The following is a 15,504-nucleotide window of genomic DNA, read 5'->3' on the forward strand; positions in this document are numbered from 1 at the left end:
TCAGTGGATTTACATTTTGGCAAGCATTTTTCATGGATGTTAGGCCTTTAGCATCTTATGCTACATTGTGATGTTTGCTTCTTGTTTTGTAGGACACTTTATAGAATCGAAGAATAAGAAAACATTGCACAGGCAAACAGCAGCCTAAAAATCTACAGAGACCCAATCTTGGTTGATATATAAAAGTGTAAATATTACTACAAAATGGGACAGTTCTGCATTTGTGTTTGATATTTATATTGGTTGCTATTGATTTCCACATGAGTGCACTGTAGTCTCCAATGACCCCACAGGCTCCAATGTTAAGAGAAAGGCCATAGGCCTCAAGGCTTGTAACAGATACATTTTTTGTTTGTTTTGTTTCTACTCATCCACGTGCCAGCACATGGAAGGACCTTTGTTCTTTTTTTCTCATTTGAAGAGGTATGTTTATAAACCGCCTTTTGGTAGCCCCTGGAAGCTCTGGGAGAGGTGAGTCTTCCACGGAGATGCATTCTTGAGATGTCTCTCAGTGCTATCTCACTTTCTGCAGCTCCTGTCTCAGCCAGGACGGCAGGGGCTGCCCCAGTCTGTGCAGCAGCTTGGAGAGTTCCACGTTGTGGTCCCGATAGTAGCTGGATAAAAACACTCTGCTCTGAGATGGGAGGAGGAGATGAAAGGACATTTAATTTTGTTTTTTAAAGTATACTTCATATACTTTGACGATGTTTACATCTGTGTCAAGTAAACCATACTGGTTTAAAACTGATATTAAGCATGTGGGCTATTTCTTTAGCACAATATAAACACAGTGACTCTGTTCTTCAAAATACACACTCCAAACACATATGCTGTTTTCACTAGGGAAAGGGTTTTCATATTAAACATGGGATTTATTTGTGCAGAATTAAATGTTCAAATAACTAGATTGAATTGCTAGAACTATAGCTGTAATAACTGATTGGGTCTAATATTATGCTCTATTAAAACCATCCTGGCTTTGGAATAAGAGTTGGGTTGGTAAATCTATAACATAAAATACTCCTTTGTCATCATTAATTTACATTTAGATTTTGAAGGTAATATTTTCTTAAGAGCTCTTTTAAGGCATACACAAAATATTCACTGCTAAAACAGTACTATGGTAAACCTTAAAAATACAGTAGGTAAACTAGGTAAGCCTATAACCTGGTATATTTGCACTATTTGACCCAAGGAAGGAAAGGAATGCCTTGTAAACTATCCTGACTTATAGGGAAGTAGATTTCCCTTCAATAAAGAAAAATAGTTTAATAATTGAAATTGTCAGAAATGGAAAGTGCTGTATTGTAAGATGTTGTTTAGTGGGGTTTATATGTAGTGTAAATGACCATTGTTGGGAATGTTGTGAAGGATGGATTTCTGAATCTGTATCTGTACCTCCCTGCTTTACACTATTCCGAGGTTTTTATTTTATTTTATTTTTTATTTTTGTTATTTTTTTTGGACTGCACGGTGTGGCATGTGGGATCTTAGTTTTCCCACCATGGGGTCTTAACCACTGGACCACCAGGGAAGTCCCTATTCTGAGGTTTTTAGTTGCGCTGAATCTTCAAAAAGTTTTCATTTAATTCCTTGTGTTAGTCTTTTAAAATGTCATATCTGGTACCCCATTTTAAAGGCCATAGAAAATCATCTTGTTTTATACTGATAATTTCTATGTAACATAGTGGTTTTTGTAGTCGTTATGATCACTGGAACCAGACTGACATTTGTGCTATATTCTAACCATCACTGCGATCAAGGGAGAGCCCAAACCTTTGTCTCACTTCTGGTTTTGGTCTTCCACGGTCATTAGCTGTAAAACCACTGACAGGCCCAGCTGGTACACCCAGGCCAGAGAGAGGTGGAGACAAATCATATTCCCAGATACTCCATCTGGGGACCTGATCATTTTGTGCCTCCTTTGCTGCCAGCCAGACCTGGAATCCAGGGCTGAGCCCTAGGCCTTTGTGCAGAGGCTAAGTTTCCAAACTTCCCCACTGTGTTTTCTCTTAAGGTCTTACTTTACATTGTTCCCCTTTATGAGAGAAGCCCTGGAACAACAGCAGCCCGGGGCTGCCCAGCTCCTGCCACTTTGCTCCCTGATATTTTCCATATGGCAAAGGATTCTCCAACATCTTAACTAATTTTAGAATTGAACCTCCTGGGATCACTATCTACCACACATCCCTTTGGAGTTTGGATCGTACCTCCTGATACTGAGGATTATCTCAACTATACCTCAACTTTTTGGTCTTTTTGGCATTATTTTCAAACCTGGCTGCCTGTATCAGTGCTGCCTCTGTAGCCAAACCCTTGTCCTGTGCCCTATTATTTGTGTATGTTGGTCCCTATAATCAAGTACCCTTTCTTCTTGTTGCTCTGCTCTCTCATATGGCAAGATAACTGATATGAGACTTGTAAAGTACAACATGTCCTATTTGAGAGTCTAATATATTCAGGCCAAAAGTTACTAGGACAGAACTCAGTGATATGCAGGATTTATTGTACATACATTGTTATCTGACCATCATTCAGAAAGGGACTATTTTAGATGATAAATCACAGATAGGATATATGTTAAGTATGCCAACGTAGTCTACTTCATGCAAACTCATGAAATTAGTGTAATAAGAGGGAATCATAATATATGGTAAAAGAAGGAATCGTATAATAAATTCAATATCAGGTTGTTTATTGGCCTATTATTAAAGAATCTATTAAATGCTTTTGATTTGGAGAGGTCATAGACTTAGTGGTTCATTTAAAATGTCAGTTTTTATTCCCTTTCTACAATATATATATATATATATATTTTTTTTTTTTTCTACAATATATTTTGATAAACAAAGTCAAAGTGGAAGTAGGCTAACAGCATTCTTAATTTCCATCCTATGATGTTTTGGTGATACTTGTGAGGAAGGGTTCTGGTGTTTTTCGGTAGCAGAAGGAGAAGCAAGCAGTGTGGTGACAGTACTGCCTATTCTAATCTGTGTACATATTTGTGTTTCCATTACCTCCAGGAAGGACCCTTTACTCTTGCCTCCTCTCTGGGCACTATTTGCACAAAATCAGCTATTCTACTCCCTCAAATAAATCCAGTATGTATATGATATTGTGATATAATAAGAAATATATATTTGGTTTTTGACTCTGGTTCCTGGCACAGAGCTCCTAAATCCCTTGTAATTTCCTGAGTGACAGGGGTGTAAAGAGTGGCTTTTCTTATTTACAATAAGTTCCTTTAAACCTTATCTGAGTTTCTGAGTTTCTGCTTATGACTTGACTCTTATGGGCCCCTAGATAGCTTCAGATGGGGGCTGGTTGCTAAGAGGAAGCAAACATATAATTAAGAGGGTTGGAACTTTCCAACCTCCGACCTCCAGGGAAGGGAAGAGGGACAGGGGATTGAGTTATTCACCAACAGACAATTATTTAATCAACCATGCTTGTGCAACGAAACCTCCATAACTCAGGGTTGGTAAATGCATCCATGTGCTGGGAGGGTGGTACACCCCAGACTCCACAGGGACAGAGAAGCTCCTGTGCTCAGGACCCTTCTGGACCTTGTCCTAAGTACCTCTTTGTTTATAATAATAGGAAGTAAAGTGTTTCCCTGGGTTGTGTGAGTCATTATAGCAAATTATAAAACCTGATGAGGGAACCCCTGATTTGCAGCCAAGTTGGACAGAAGTGTGAGTAACCTGGGGACCCACTACTTGTTACTGGAGTCTGAAGGGGGCAGTTCTGTGGGGCTGAGCCCTTAATCTGTGGGGCTACACTAACCCTGAATAGTTAGTGTCAGAATTGGATTAAACTGCAGGATACCTAGCTGGTATCTGCAGAAAATTGGAGAATTGCTTGGTATTATAGAAAACTCACACATTTGGTGTCAGAGGTGTTTGAGAAAAAATATCTTGGGGATGGATTACGCAGTAATCTTGTTGGGAGATACGGAAATAATGATATCCTGAAAAGTTATGTTTTTCTTATCTTTCTCTACCACAAATTTAATATTAGGTCTCAGTATGTGTTTGATAGGAGTGAAATAAAATACTAAGAAAGATGTTCTACAGTGTCTTGAATGTTTTAGTTTTAATAAATATGTAGAGAGATAGCTTTGACTTACATGAAAATGAGATACTTTATATTACTGTCTTGAAATACAATGGGAATTGCCCTTGAATATTTATTAATATGTAAAGATTGTTTTCATAGTGCTCTGAAGGTATATTTTAATTACCCACCAAAGAAAATTGGAGTTCTGAGAATGCAACTTGTTTATCAAAAGAACAAGAACCTCCACAATGCCTTTTAGATAGAATTTAATTGTGAGCTTAGTGAGCTTAGCTTGATAGAGGCTCTGTCTCTATCAGGTTGGAAAAAAGGTCCTTAAAGTCTTCAAGTATTAAAAAGTATCCAGACAAGTTCATACCATGTTAGGATTCTCAAACCACTGCAGGATTCTTAGTTACCATAATATATTAAACATTGTGGGAAAACAATGCCAAATAATGTCTTCATTTTTGAGTAAAAAAAATTTTTTTTTACAAAATCAATCTACTTACATTCTTATGTCCAAACTATATGTTAACTGGACTGATTATGAAATCAAAATAATATTAATAAATTTTAATATATGTGAAATAAGCTTTAAAGTAAATATATAGCATCTACAAAGTGGGAAAACTGTAGCTTTAAGTGATCACTATGTCACCATTTGGAACAGAATAAACCCGAAGCGCTACATACCTACTGCTAAGTTTGGGTGTCTCCATTCTCCAGAGCCTAAATTATCTGCTAGTATGTTATACATTTGGGAAATATATTCATTCTTTCATCTTATTAACATATTAACAGTTCAAAACTTAGTATACCAATAATTAATATTATTATGCAGGCCACACTGACTACTAGAGAGTGACTTAGACAGTGAAAATAAAATCTTTTGGGCCTATTTTCAATTTCCAGCTGATATATTTCCTGCCTTGGTTTCAGTTAACATTTTTAGTGCTAAAATTTCTGTGAATGTATCATTCCTTTTGGAATGAGTTGTTGCCTTCTTCGTTCTGATTCAAAATGGCAAATTCTATTGTTTTCTTTTATTCTTGCACGACAGGTAAGATAATCACTGGAAAAATCAAAACAAGCAACCTGAATGCATTCTAATCCAAATGTCACTTTTAATTTTTATAAAGGGTGAATTTTTATTTTAATCACTTTTCTAAGAAAATAGATATATTTTTATGTATCATTTTGCTTATTTAGTTTGTACTTTTAAGCTCTATACTTACCTCAGGATCCATTGGAGGGTATTTTCTTCCTTTGCTCTTTCCAAGGCATTTTGTTTTACCTTCTTCCAGTAATTGACACCAGAAACCTTTATGAGAATCAAACCTAAAAAAATACAAAGAACAAAAAAGTATTTTTCAAGCAAGTATTTTTAATTATTCGGATATTAATCTATAACCAAGGAAACTGGCATATTTTTTGACTGCATCTCTTTACATAAAGTCTTTTGGCATACTTCTGAATTCTCAGTCCATCTGTCATATTTGTGAGTTTGCCAGAATTCTAATAGAAAAACTGTCAGCAGGAGGTCTCCTATTAATAGAAATTAATAAGCCTACCTCCTTCATCTGGAAGGAAAAAGTTATATAAATTTCAAGCCCATTCTTTCCCTTTGCAGGTTTTAAAAACGACAAGTCAGTCTTCACATCTACGGATTTACACAGTACTTGTACCATTCAGTTACAGGTTAATAGAAGAGGTTTTGGTGTGTCATGGAGTAATGAATTTCAGGAGTCTCTAGCTCTAATCCATTTAATGTTTTTCCAGAGACACTTCCTTATTTTGGTATGAGCTCTGTATTAAAGTAATAACACCTATAAAAAAGATTTTCATGGCATAATTGTAATAAAAGTAATAGTAGCACATTAAACTTATATTTTAGTTTACCAAAATATTTCATATAACCCTTTCTCATTTGAGCTTTTCTTATAACCCCTTAATGATATGGAGTATAGCATTTGTCCCATTTAATGGCACTTAGCACAGTGTTTGGCTCTTTGTGAACACTCACCAACTGTTAGTGGAATACAAAAATGAAAAAGAAGGAAGTGCTTGTCAAGGTTTATTTATCTTGGACTATATACTTTTTCAGTATGCAGGTGACAACTCAAGTCTAAGCCTCCTGACCCTAGGTAGAGGGCCTTTTCTCTTCACTGGTCTCTGGGTATGTTCTGTTTTATAATTCATTATGAATAAATAGTAATTTCCCATGCTTGAATATAAAAGTGAAAGTAACAGTCAGCAATGATGATTCTTTCACATGGCTTTTGTTATTCAGCGATTCTATTGCTATAATTTTTTCTTCATTAGAAAGAATTATCATTTAGGGCCACCTTTTCCTTTTGTCTTTAATTCATACTACTTCCCAGAATGCTGCTTCTAACTTTTTCTTAAAACTATAGTGTAAACAATGAACAACTGGAAATTGAAATTTAAACATTTAAATTAGCATAAAAACATGAAATACCTAGGGATAAATTTAGCACAAAATGTATGCAAGATCTGTACAACGAAAACTACAATTGTTAAGTGAAATTACAGAAGACATAAACAAAAAAGAGCTATACCATGTTCACAGATCAGAAGACTAAATATTTTTAAAATATCAACCTCATCTCCAGATTTGTCTAGATAATTCAATGTGAGTCCAAAACTCCAATGGACTTTTTTTTTGGTAGAAATTGAAAAAATGATTATAAAATGTATATGGAGATACAAGCTAATAATTTGTTTTAGACAAGCTAAAACAATTTGAAAGAGAAGATCGAAGTTGGAGATCTTATACTATTTAGTTTCAAGATTTACTATAATGCCACAGTAATCAAGCCTGTGTAGTATTGGCACCAATGGGTCAATGAACAAAATAGAATCTAGAAACAGACCAACACATCTACTGTCAACTGATTTTCAAATGTAGGTGCCACAGTAGTTCAATGGGAAAGGACAATCTTTTAAATAAATTGGACTGGAAAAATTGGATGTCTATATGGAAAATATGAACACTGACCTCACACTGTATATGAAAATTAACTTGAAATGAAATCTCATTTCATGAATGAGCTAAGAGCTAAACTGTAAGAATTCTGGAAGTAAACGTAGGAAAAAACACATAGAAAATTTTTGGGTCAGGCAAAGCCTTCTTAGGCTGAATGATAAAAGAATAATGATAATTTTGAATACATCAAAATTTAAACTTTTGCTTTTCTAAAACACTGAAGAAAATGAAAAGAGAAACCACATGTTGGGCAAAAATATTTGTAAAATGTTAATCTAATAAAGGACTTATATTCAGAATATACAACTGAACTCAATAAAAAAAGATGACATTACCAATAAAAACTGAGTAAAAGACTGGAACAGGGGCTTCCCTGGTGGCGCAGTGGTTGAGAGTCTGCCTGCCGATGCAGGGGACACGGGTTCGTGCCCCGGTCTGGGAGGATCCCACATGCCGCGGAGCGGCTGGGCCCGTGAGCCATGGCCGCTGGGCCTGCGCGTCCGGAGCCTGTCCTCCGCAACGGGAGGGGCCACAGCAGTGAGAGGCCCGCGTAACGCAAAAAAAAAAAAAAAAAAAAAAAAAAAAAAAAAAAGACTGGAACAGATACTTTATCAAAAACATAGATGAATGACCAATAAACAAATGCAAATTTGCTCAGTATCATTAGTCATTAAGAAAATGCAAATGAAAATCACAAATGAAATACCACTAGATACTAGAATGACTTAACTTAAAAAGACCAGTACCAAGTGTTGGCAAAGATGTGGAACAGCTAGAACTGTTACACCTTTTGGTAGAAATTTAGGATATTACAGACACTTTGGAAAGTTTCTTATAAAGTTAAATACGTAATTACTATATGGCCCACTAATCCCATTTCTAGGTCTTTATCCAAGAGAAATGAAAATATATGTCCACACAAAGATCTGTACACAAAGGTTCATGGTAGCTTCATTCATAGTAGCCCCCAAGTGGAAGCAACCCTATGTCCATCAACTGGTGAAAGGATAAACAAATTGTGGTATATCCATAAAATGGAGTACTACTGAACAATAAAAAAAAACCCCAATTACTGATAGATGTAACAACAAGGAGGAATGTCAAAAGCTTATGCTAAGTGAAAGAAAGTAGAAGAGTGGTTGCTAGGGCTCAGGGGCGAGGGGAAAGGACTGACTGCAATAGAGCATGTGGAAACTTTGGATTAATGGAAATGTTCTATATCTTGATTGCGATGGTGTATACAACAGTACATGTTTGTCAAAATTCATCAAACTGTACAATTAAAATGGGTAGATTTTATTATATGTAAATTACACATCAATAAAGCTGATTTAAAATTATATTGTGATTGAATGTGTGATTGGAGAGTAGTCTTTCTGTAGCTAATGTTGTAGATTTTATAACTATAGCCCTATGAAAAGAAGGCAAACCTATATCTCTGTCTCTGCCCTGCTTTGGATATTAGAGACACTAAAGGATTACTCACAACCTACTTGTGCAAAGCCCATTTCTGATCATTATTAAAGCAAGTGTGTGGGATCAAGACATAATATGATATATCTCCATGTTGTTTATATTCTTGATTGCATCTGTAAGGCAACTGAATAAATGTTTCATAGTCAGAGGTATAAGAAAGGAGAGCATTAATAAATCAACTAACGTCAATAAAATAAATAAATTTAAAAAATAGAGATGATTGAAATAATCTATACACGAAAGATGGGAAGCTCTAACACAACAACATTTCTGGAAGTCTGCTATTGATAAAACATTTTTCATTAACATTTTGTTATTGGTAATTTCCATAACTGCATTATGACTCATTTTAAGTGTTTGATCAAAATCCAGACTAGCTATTATTATTTTTTTTGCTAATATACCTAACTATAGATACATGTCGGCAACATACACATGCCTTATGTTAAAATGAGCAGCTTTCTGACAGAATGTTTCTTTAAGAAACACTAACTTCACACATATTAAAATTAAAAGTCAAAAGAAAAATAGGTTTTTCTTTCACCTCTGCTAATTGATTACATCTCATGCAGTGGGCTGTCATGCTGGGCTTTATTGAGAAAAATGTGTGTCTGTGGAGCTGACACCTAGCCCAGACATCTGTAAGTTCTGTAAGTATAAGTTCACAAGCAGTGGTGTAACTGTATCATAGTGGAAACAAAAAGGAGAGGAAGGTACAAGGGAGATCATATTATTTTTCAGGTTGCCTGAGAAGGTGAGGGATTGATGTTGATGAAGGACCTTGTGAGCAATTCAGAGCCCAAGTGAAGAAGCTTGACATGAGATGGAGAAAGATCTTCTCCATCTTGTGTGGATATGCCAAATTTTCTTAAATCCATTTATCAGATTGATTGCAGCTTTTGGCTATTATGAATAATGCTGTGGTGAACAATTCTTTGTGGACATAGGTTTTCATTTCTTTTGGGGTAGATTCCTAGGAGTGGAATTGGATTATTTGTAAACTTCTGTTTAATTTTTTAAGAAACTGCAAAGTTGCTTTTCTAAAGTGGCCATATATTATACATTACCATCAGCAATATATGAGGTTTCCAGTTTCTCCACATTCTTACCAACATTTGGTATTGTCTTTTGGATTATAGCCATTCTAATGGTATCTCAATGTAGCTTTAATTTGCATATCACTATGATTACACATTTATTATGCAACGTGACAATGTGTCTGGAGATGGATTATTTTTATTTATTTTTTAGCATGTTTCAAAATTTATTCCTTTTTATTGCTGAATAGTATTCCATTGGATGTACTGATATATATCACATTTTAATTTATTTTTTAATTGAGGTATAGTTAATTTACAATGTTGTGTTAATGTCTGCTGTACAGCAAAGTGACTCACTTATACCTACATATACATTCTTTTTTTTTTTTTTGTGGTACGCGGGCCTCTAACTGTTGTGGCCTCTTCCGTTGTGGAGCACAGGCTCTGGACGCGCAGGCTCAGCGGCCACGGCTCACGGGCCCAGCCGCTCTGCAGCATGTGGGATCTTCCCGGACTGGGGCATGAACCCGTGTCCCCTGCATCGGCAGGCAGACTCTCAACCACTGCGCCACTAGGGAAGCCCATACATTCTTTTTTATATTCTTTTCCATTATGGTTTATCCCAGGACATTGACTATAGTTCTCTGTGCTATACAGTAGGACCTTCTTGTCCATCCATTCTATGTGATAGTTTGCATCTACTAACCCCAAACCCCTAGTCCATCCTCTGCCCTCCCCACTTCCCCTTGGCAACCACCAGTCTATTCTCTATGTCCGTGATTCTGTTTCTGTTTCATTGATAGGTTCATTCCACATATAAGTAGTATAATATGGTATTTGTCTTTTTCTTTCTGACTTACTTCACTTAGTATGATAATCTCTGGTTACATCCATGTTTCTGCAAATGGCATTATTTCATTTTTTATGGCTGAGCAATATTCCAATATATGTATATACCATATCTTCTTTATCCATTCATCTGTCAACGGACATTTAGGTTGTTTCCATGTCTTGGCTATCGTGAATAGTGCTGCTATGAACGGCTGCATGTATCTTTTTGAATGATAGTTTTCTCTGGATATATGCCCAGGAATGGGATTGCTGGATCATACGGTAATTCTATTTTTAGTTTTCTGAGGAACCTCCATAATGTTTTCCATAGCAGCTGTACCAACTTACATTCCCACCAACAGTGTAGGAGGGTTCCCTTTTCTCCACACCCTCTCCAGCATTTGTTATTTGTAGACTTTTTTTTTTAACAAATTTATTTATTTTTGGCTGCATTGGGTCTTTGTTGCTGCACGTGGGCTTTCTCTAGCTGTGGTGAGTGGGGGCTACTCTTCGTTGCGGTGCGCAGGCCTCGCACTGCGGTTGCCTCTCCCGTTGCGGAGCACAGGCTCTAGGCACACGGGCCTCAGTAGTTGTGGCTCGTGGGCTCTAGAGCACAGCCTCAGCGGCCATGGCTCACGGGCCTAGCCGCTTCGAGGCATGTGGGATCTTCCCGGACCCGGGCACGAACCCGTGTCCCCTGCATCAGCAGGTGGACTCTCAACCACTGCGCCAACAGGGAAGCCCTCTTGTGCCAATTTTTAAAAAATATTTTATTTATTTATTTTTTATGGCGGGCATGTGGGATATTTGTTGAGGCATGACGGATCTTTCATTGCGGTGCGCGGACTCTTCGTTGCAGTGCGCAGGCTTCTCTCTAGTTGTGGCGTGCAGTCTCCAGAGCACGTGGGCTCTGTAGTTGGCGGCATGCAGCCTCTCTAGCTGAGGAGCGCGAGCTCAGTAGTTGTGGCGCGTGGGATTAGTTGCCCTGTGCGCGGCATGTGGGATCTTAGTTCCCCGACCAGGGATTGAACCCATGTCCCCTGCATTGGAAGGTGGATTCTTTACCACTGGACTGCCAGGGAAGTCCCTCTTGTGCCAATTTGAAGAGCTTAATAAATTGGCAGTGTAGGCTCCAGAGGAATGATTGTGTTTTAATCCTGCCTCCTCAACTTACTTGCTGAGTGACTTTTGGCTAAGCTTTTCTGTGGCCCAGTTTTTGTAGCTGAAAAGTGGAGCTAATAGTGTCTATCACATAGTATTGTTATGATGCAATATATATAAAATACTTAGAATATATAAACATATACTGATTTTGAAATGTTATAAGCACTTTTAAAAACAAATTTATATGAAATTGGAGTAGATTATTTTCTTCTTTTTCACTTCTTAGCATTTCTAGCTGTTTCATAGGTAATCTAGAGAACCAGCAGATTTTAGCTACTATGGCTACTGTTTTTTGCTACTAAAAAAAGTTTTAATTTGGCACAGTTTTACTCAAACTCATCTAAAAAGGGAAAGAATTCCTAGACAATGTAAATTTGGTTGCCGGGGGAGTAATATTAGAAACAGCTGAAGCAGCTTCCGTTCTTTATGACTTAGTTAAGCCCCATCCACAGAACAAAACAAAACAAAACAAACGCACAATCTTCATTCAGCTCCTGGCCTTCAAATCCTTATTGTCCATTTATTGAAATTTTCATTGTAAATTATTATTAAAAATTCATATAACTCAGTCTGGTTTCATTCATGTTAATAAACAGGTTAATTGACTGAGAAATAAAGATGTCAGGTTCAGTATTCACTAGTATTTAACTAGTATTTATAAGTGGGAAGACTCCTGTCACAGTCATTGATGGCTGGTATAATTCTGAATGGATATATTCATGGGAAAATTTATACAAATTAGCACAATTCCATGCTGAGCATTATTTTTCCTGCTTTTTCGTAAATGATTAGACAGCTTTTAAACACTAAAAACATAATATGCAAGCTAAAATAATGTTAGTATTATCAATGTTATTTATAATTTAGGGATTAAGGTTATATTGAACAAGAATTGTAAAATGTGAATTTACTTAATTGAATGAGAAAGTTCCCATTTATATTTTTTAAAGCTTAAACTGCTTATTTCAGATCACAGCCACACTCACTAAGAAAATCAGATTTTTACCGATTCAATATATCATTTAAAATCCATGATGACAGTACTAAGTCATTTTAAGATAACATAGACCATCCATGACTGTATGAAATTTGGAAGTCTTGAACACTTCTGTAGTGATTGTGGAAAAGAATAAATAACACTCTTAACAATGGAAATTTATTGCCATTTTTCTTGAAAATAGTTTTGAAATTGGAGCTTTTTAAATATTGAAGATAATCAATTTATAGATCTCTTAAACTGGAGTACTCTTTCATGCCAAGACTGTATGGTAAAACCTTTGCATAGACCTAGTTTCATTCATTTATTCTACTGTGTGCAAAGAACTGGATTTATGTGGTTAGTTGAGAATTCATATCTGTTTGCAGTTCAGAACATTCTTTGAAGGCTTTAAATAATTTTTCTTTTAAAACTACCGAAGAGGTAGTCTTCACTATCATTAGCAGGAAAATTATGAAGCAATAAATGACATTCCTGTGAACATACATTTTCTACACCCAGTCATCTCCAACATATCCAAAGCACCACAGAAACAACTTACCAGTACAATTAGTTTAATAAGAATAACTAAATTTTGAGGGCAGGATTCAGAACGATTGCAAAGGGCATGGATGAAGGAGGGTTTAGACCTAAGCCAATGACATGAAGTTCCAAATATTCTACAACAGGTACACTGCTGGTTTTTACAAGGTGTGTCGGGCTAACTGATTGACAAGAAAATATAAAAAGAAATGGAATGGCAGTACATTGTCTATCAGCAGGGTGAGTAGGCAGCCCTGCTGGACCTGAAACTGGTTTCAGAGACTAGACACATCTTATCTTGCTACTTCACCCACTGAGCCCCCAATAAGGTTACAGAATCATATAAGGGGTAATTTTAGCCAGATACATCCCAGGTGCAAAGTGACCCATAGTCCTTTGTATACAGTACGTTGCTTTGATATTACTTCTCTTAAGTTTACACTCCCTTTACTTTACCCTTGGAGGTGAATAAAAAGCTTGCTGCTGAGCCGGATGCAAAGGGGACAGATACATAGCATGCAGGTCAAGGACCATTCCATAAGAAAAAGAGATTATGTTTTTATAGAATACTCCACTTCTTTCTGAAATACAGTACTTTGCTATATACTCTATAAAAAAGACCCAAAGATAAGCCAACTTGAAATAGAAAACTGTTTAGAAAATAAAAACTTTCTTTTCTAAGAGATACTTAAAAGGATATAAAGCAGAAAGTGGACTCGAATTTCTAACTAAAGCTAAAGTCACTCAACTTTCTTTAAGGTCAAGCTGAAAGTTAAATACCTAAGGCTAGTGTCTGTGTCTCCAAATCTCTGATAGGATCCACACTATAGAAAACACAGAGGGTAGAAGGTTAATAGTAACAACAAAGTAAATGACTCTTAGGAAGGAAGCACAAAACTCTTGAGTTCCACCTACTCCTTTGTCCTCTAGATCAAAATGTCTCTCTTACATGTGTCTCTACATATGATTTATGCAAGATGTACGCAGTATTTGATGGTTTTCTGCAAACCTTTTTCTGTAAGGGACAGTGAAAGGTAAAGGAATCTTGTCCCTCACTCTAAACTGCTATAGCATAAGGACAACAATGAAAAGAGAAAATCAATTGATCTACAGAACTGAGTTTTATACTGAGAGATACAATGGAAGAATTCCACACTGCAATCTTAATCGGTTTTTTTAAGGCTCAGTCTATGACCCTAAAATTAAATATGTATATTACAGTGAGAGCCAGCTCCACAGTTCATCCAGCTCAGGATCTCCCAGTTGCTTGTTCCAGTTGCATGTGAAATAGGAACAAACACAACCTTCAGATATCTGACTGCCAACAATTATAAATGGACAAAGTCAGATGGAGGTCTTATTTAAAATGCTAAATGAACCCCAGAGTCAGGATTAAGGTGAGGCAAGAGAGGCACCTTGGCTGAAAAATTTTAGGAGCCACTCACTCTCAGGTATTTCCGGGGTCCTGAGAGTGAGTGCCTCCTTAAATTCTAGTGTTTCTCTTGCCTCACCCTGGCCCCCACCCTGAAGGAGTTGACTAAGAAAATCAGTGGGAACCAGCAAAAGAAAACCAAACCAGAGCTGTAACTGCTGAGGCCTCTGAAGAAGAGGGGGCAGGGTCAGTCATACAGTGGGTAAAGACCAGCAAAAAATGGAATTAAGTGTAGAAGTAATAATAGCACCTTTCTCTCTGCCTATTCAGTCGCCTATTGGGCTATTTCTTGCTGTATGACATTGGGTTTTGAAAATTACACAGAAGAGAGAGGAGTTCATAAATCACCTAGTTCAAGAAGTCTTTTTAATACTTCCAAGAGGTCTCAGTATTGTTTGTTAAATAGGCTCAGTGCTTACCAACTTAAAGTAGCCTCTTTTAAGGTTAGTTGTTGCTTTTAAGATTTGCAACTGTTTTGTTCCTCTCTTTTCCTTCCAGGGGAAATCCTTCCTAGTTAGAAATCAGTAGAGGATTTTGGACATTTCTTTGCCAAACTGTTGAAATGTTCTTTCTCAAGTGGTTAATATCAACTGGAAAATAATCAGTGTGTAAGGAGCAGCTAACTTGACAGCTGTATCACCAAGGTACAATTTCTTTAAAATCAGTTCTCTGCTGAAACTTCAATAAATTAATTAGAATATAAACTTACGTTAAAGCTTCTGAGTAATTATAATGAGGAGAGACTCCTAGAAACTTCTGTACTTCATCCATCACTGTAGCAGGATCAGTTCTTAGCTGTTGCCCATCAATAATTAGCAACTAAATTAACAAGGAAATAAAAAAAATGCACATTGAAAAAAGACATGTAACTGCATAATTAAAAAATTCTGCACTCTGAATTTATTCAGTGAGAGACTGAGGGGACTTGTGTGCGTTGCTGTTAAGACTTAACCAGGCCATCCTCATTAATGACCTG

The 15,504-nt window shown here is 36.6% G+C and overlaps 1 protein-coding gene across 1 annotated transcript in view; it reads right to left on the bottom strand.

Moving 5' to 3' along the window:
• Window positions 1-514: 514 nt before the first annotated feature.
• Window positions 515-15,504, bottom strand: part of LOC116754290 (bifunctional heparan sulfate N-deacetylase/N-sulfotransferase 3) — a 137,927-nt gene continuing 122,937 nt past the window's right edge. The window contains exons 11-13 of the mRNA XM_032632798.1: window positions 15,238-15,347; window positions 5,295-5,397; window positions 515-634 (exon numbers count right to left, since the gene is read on the bottom strand). Of these exons, the coding sequence (XP_032488689.1) occupies window positions 515-634; window positions 5,295-5,397; window positions 15,238-15,347 (333 nt within the window). The remainder of the gene's footprint in view (window positions 635-5,294; window positions 5,398-15,237; window positions 15,348-15,504) is intronic.

This window comes from Phocoena sinus, chromosome 5 (genome assembly GCF_008692025.1).
Source record: "Phocoena sinus isolate mPhoSin1 chromosome 5, mPhoSin1.pri, whole genome shotgun sequence".
NCBI lineage: Eukaryota > Metazoa > Chordata > Mammalia > Artiodactyla > Phocoenidae > Phocoena > Phocoena sinus.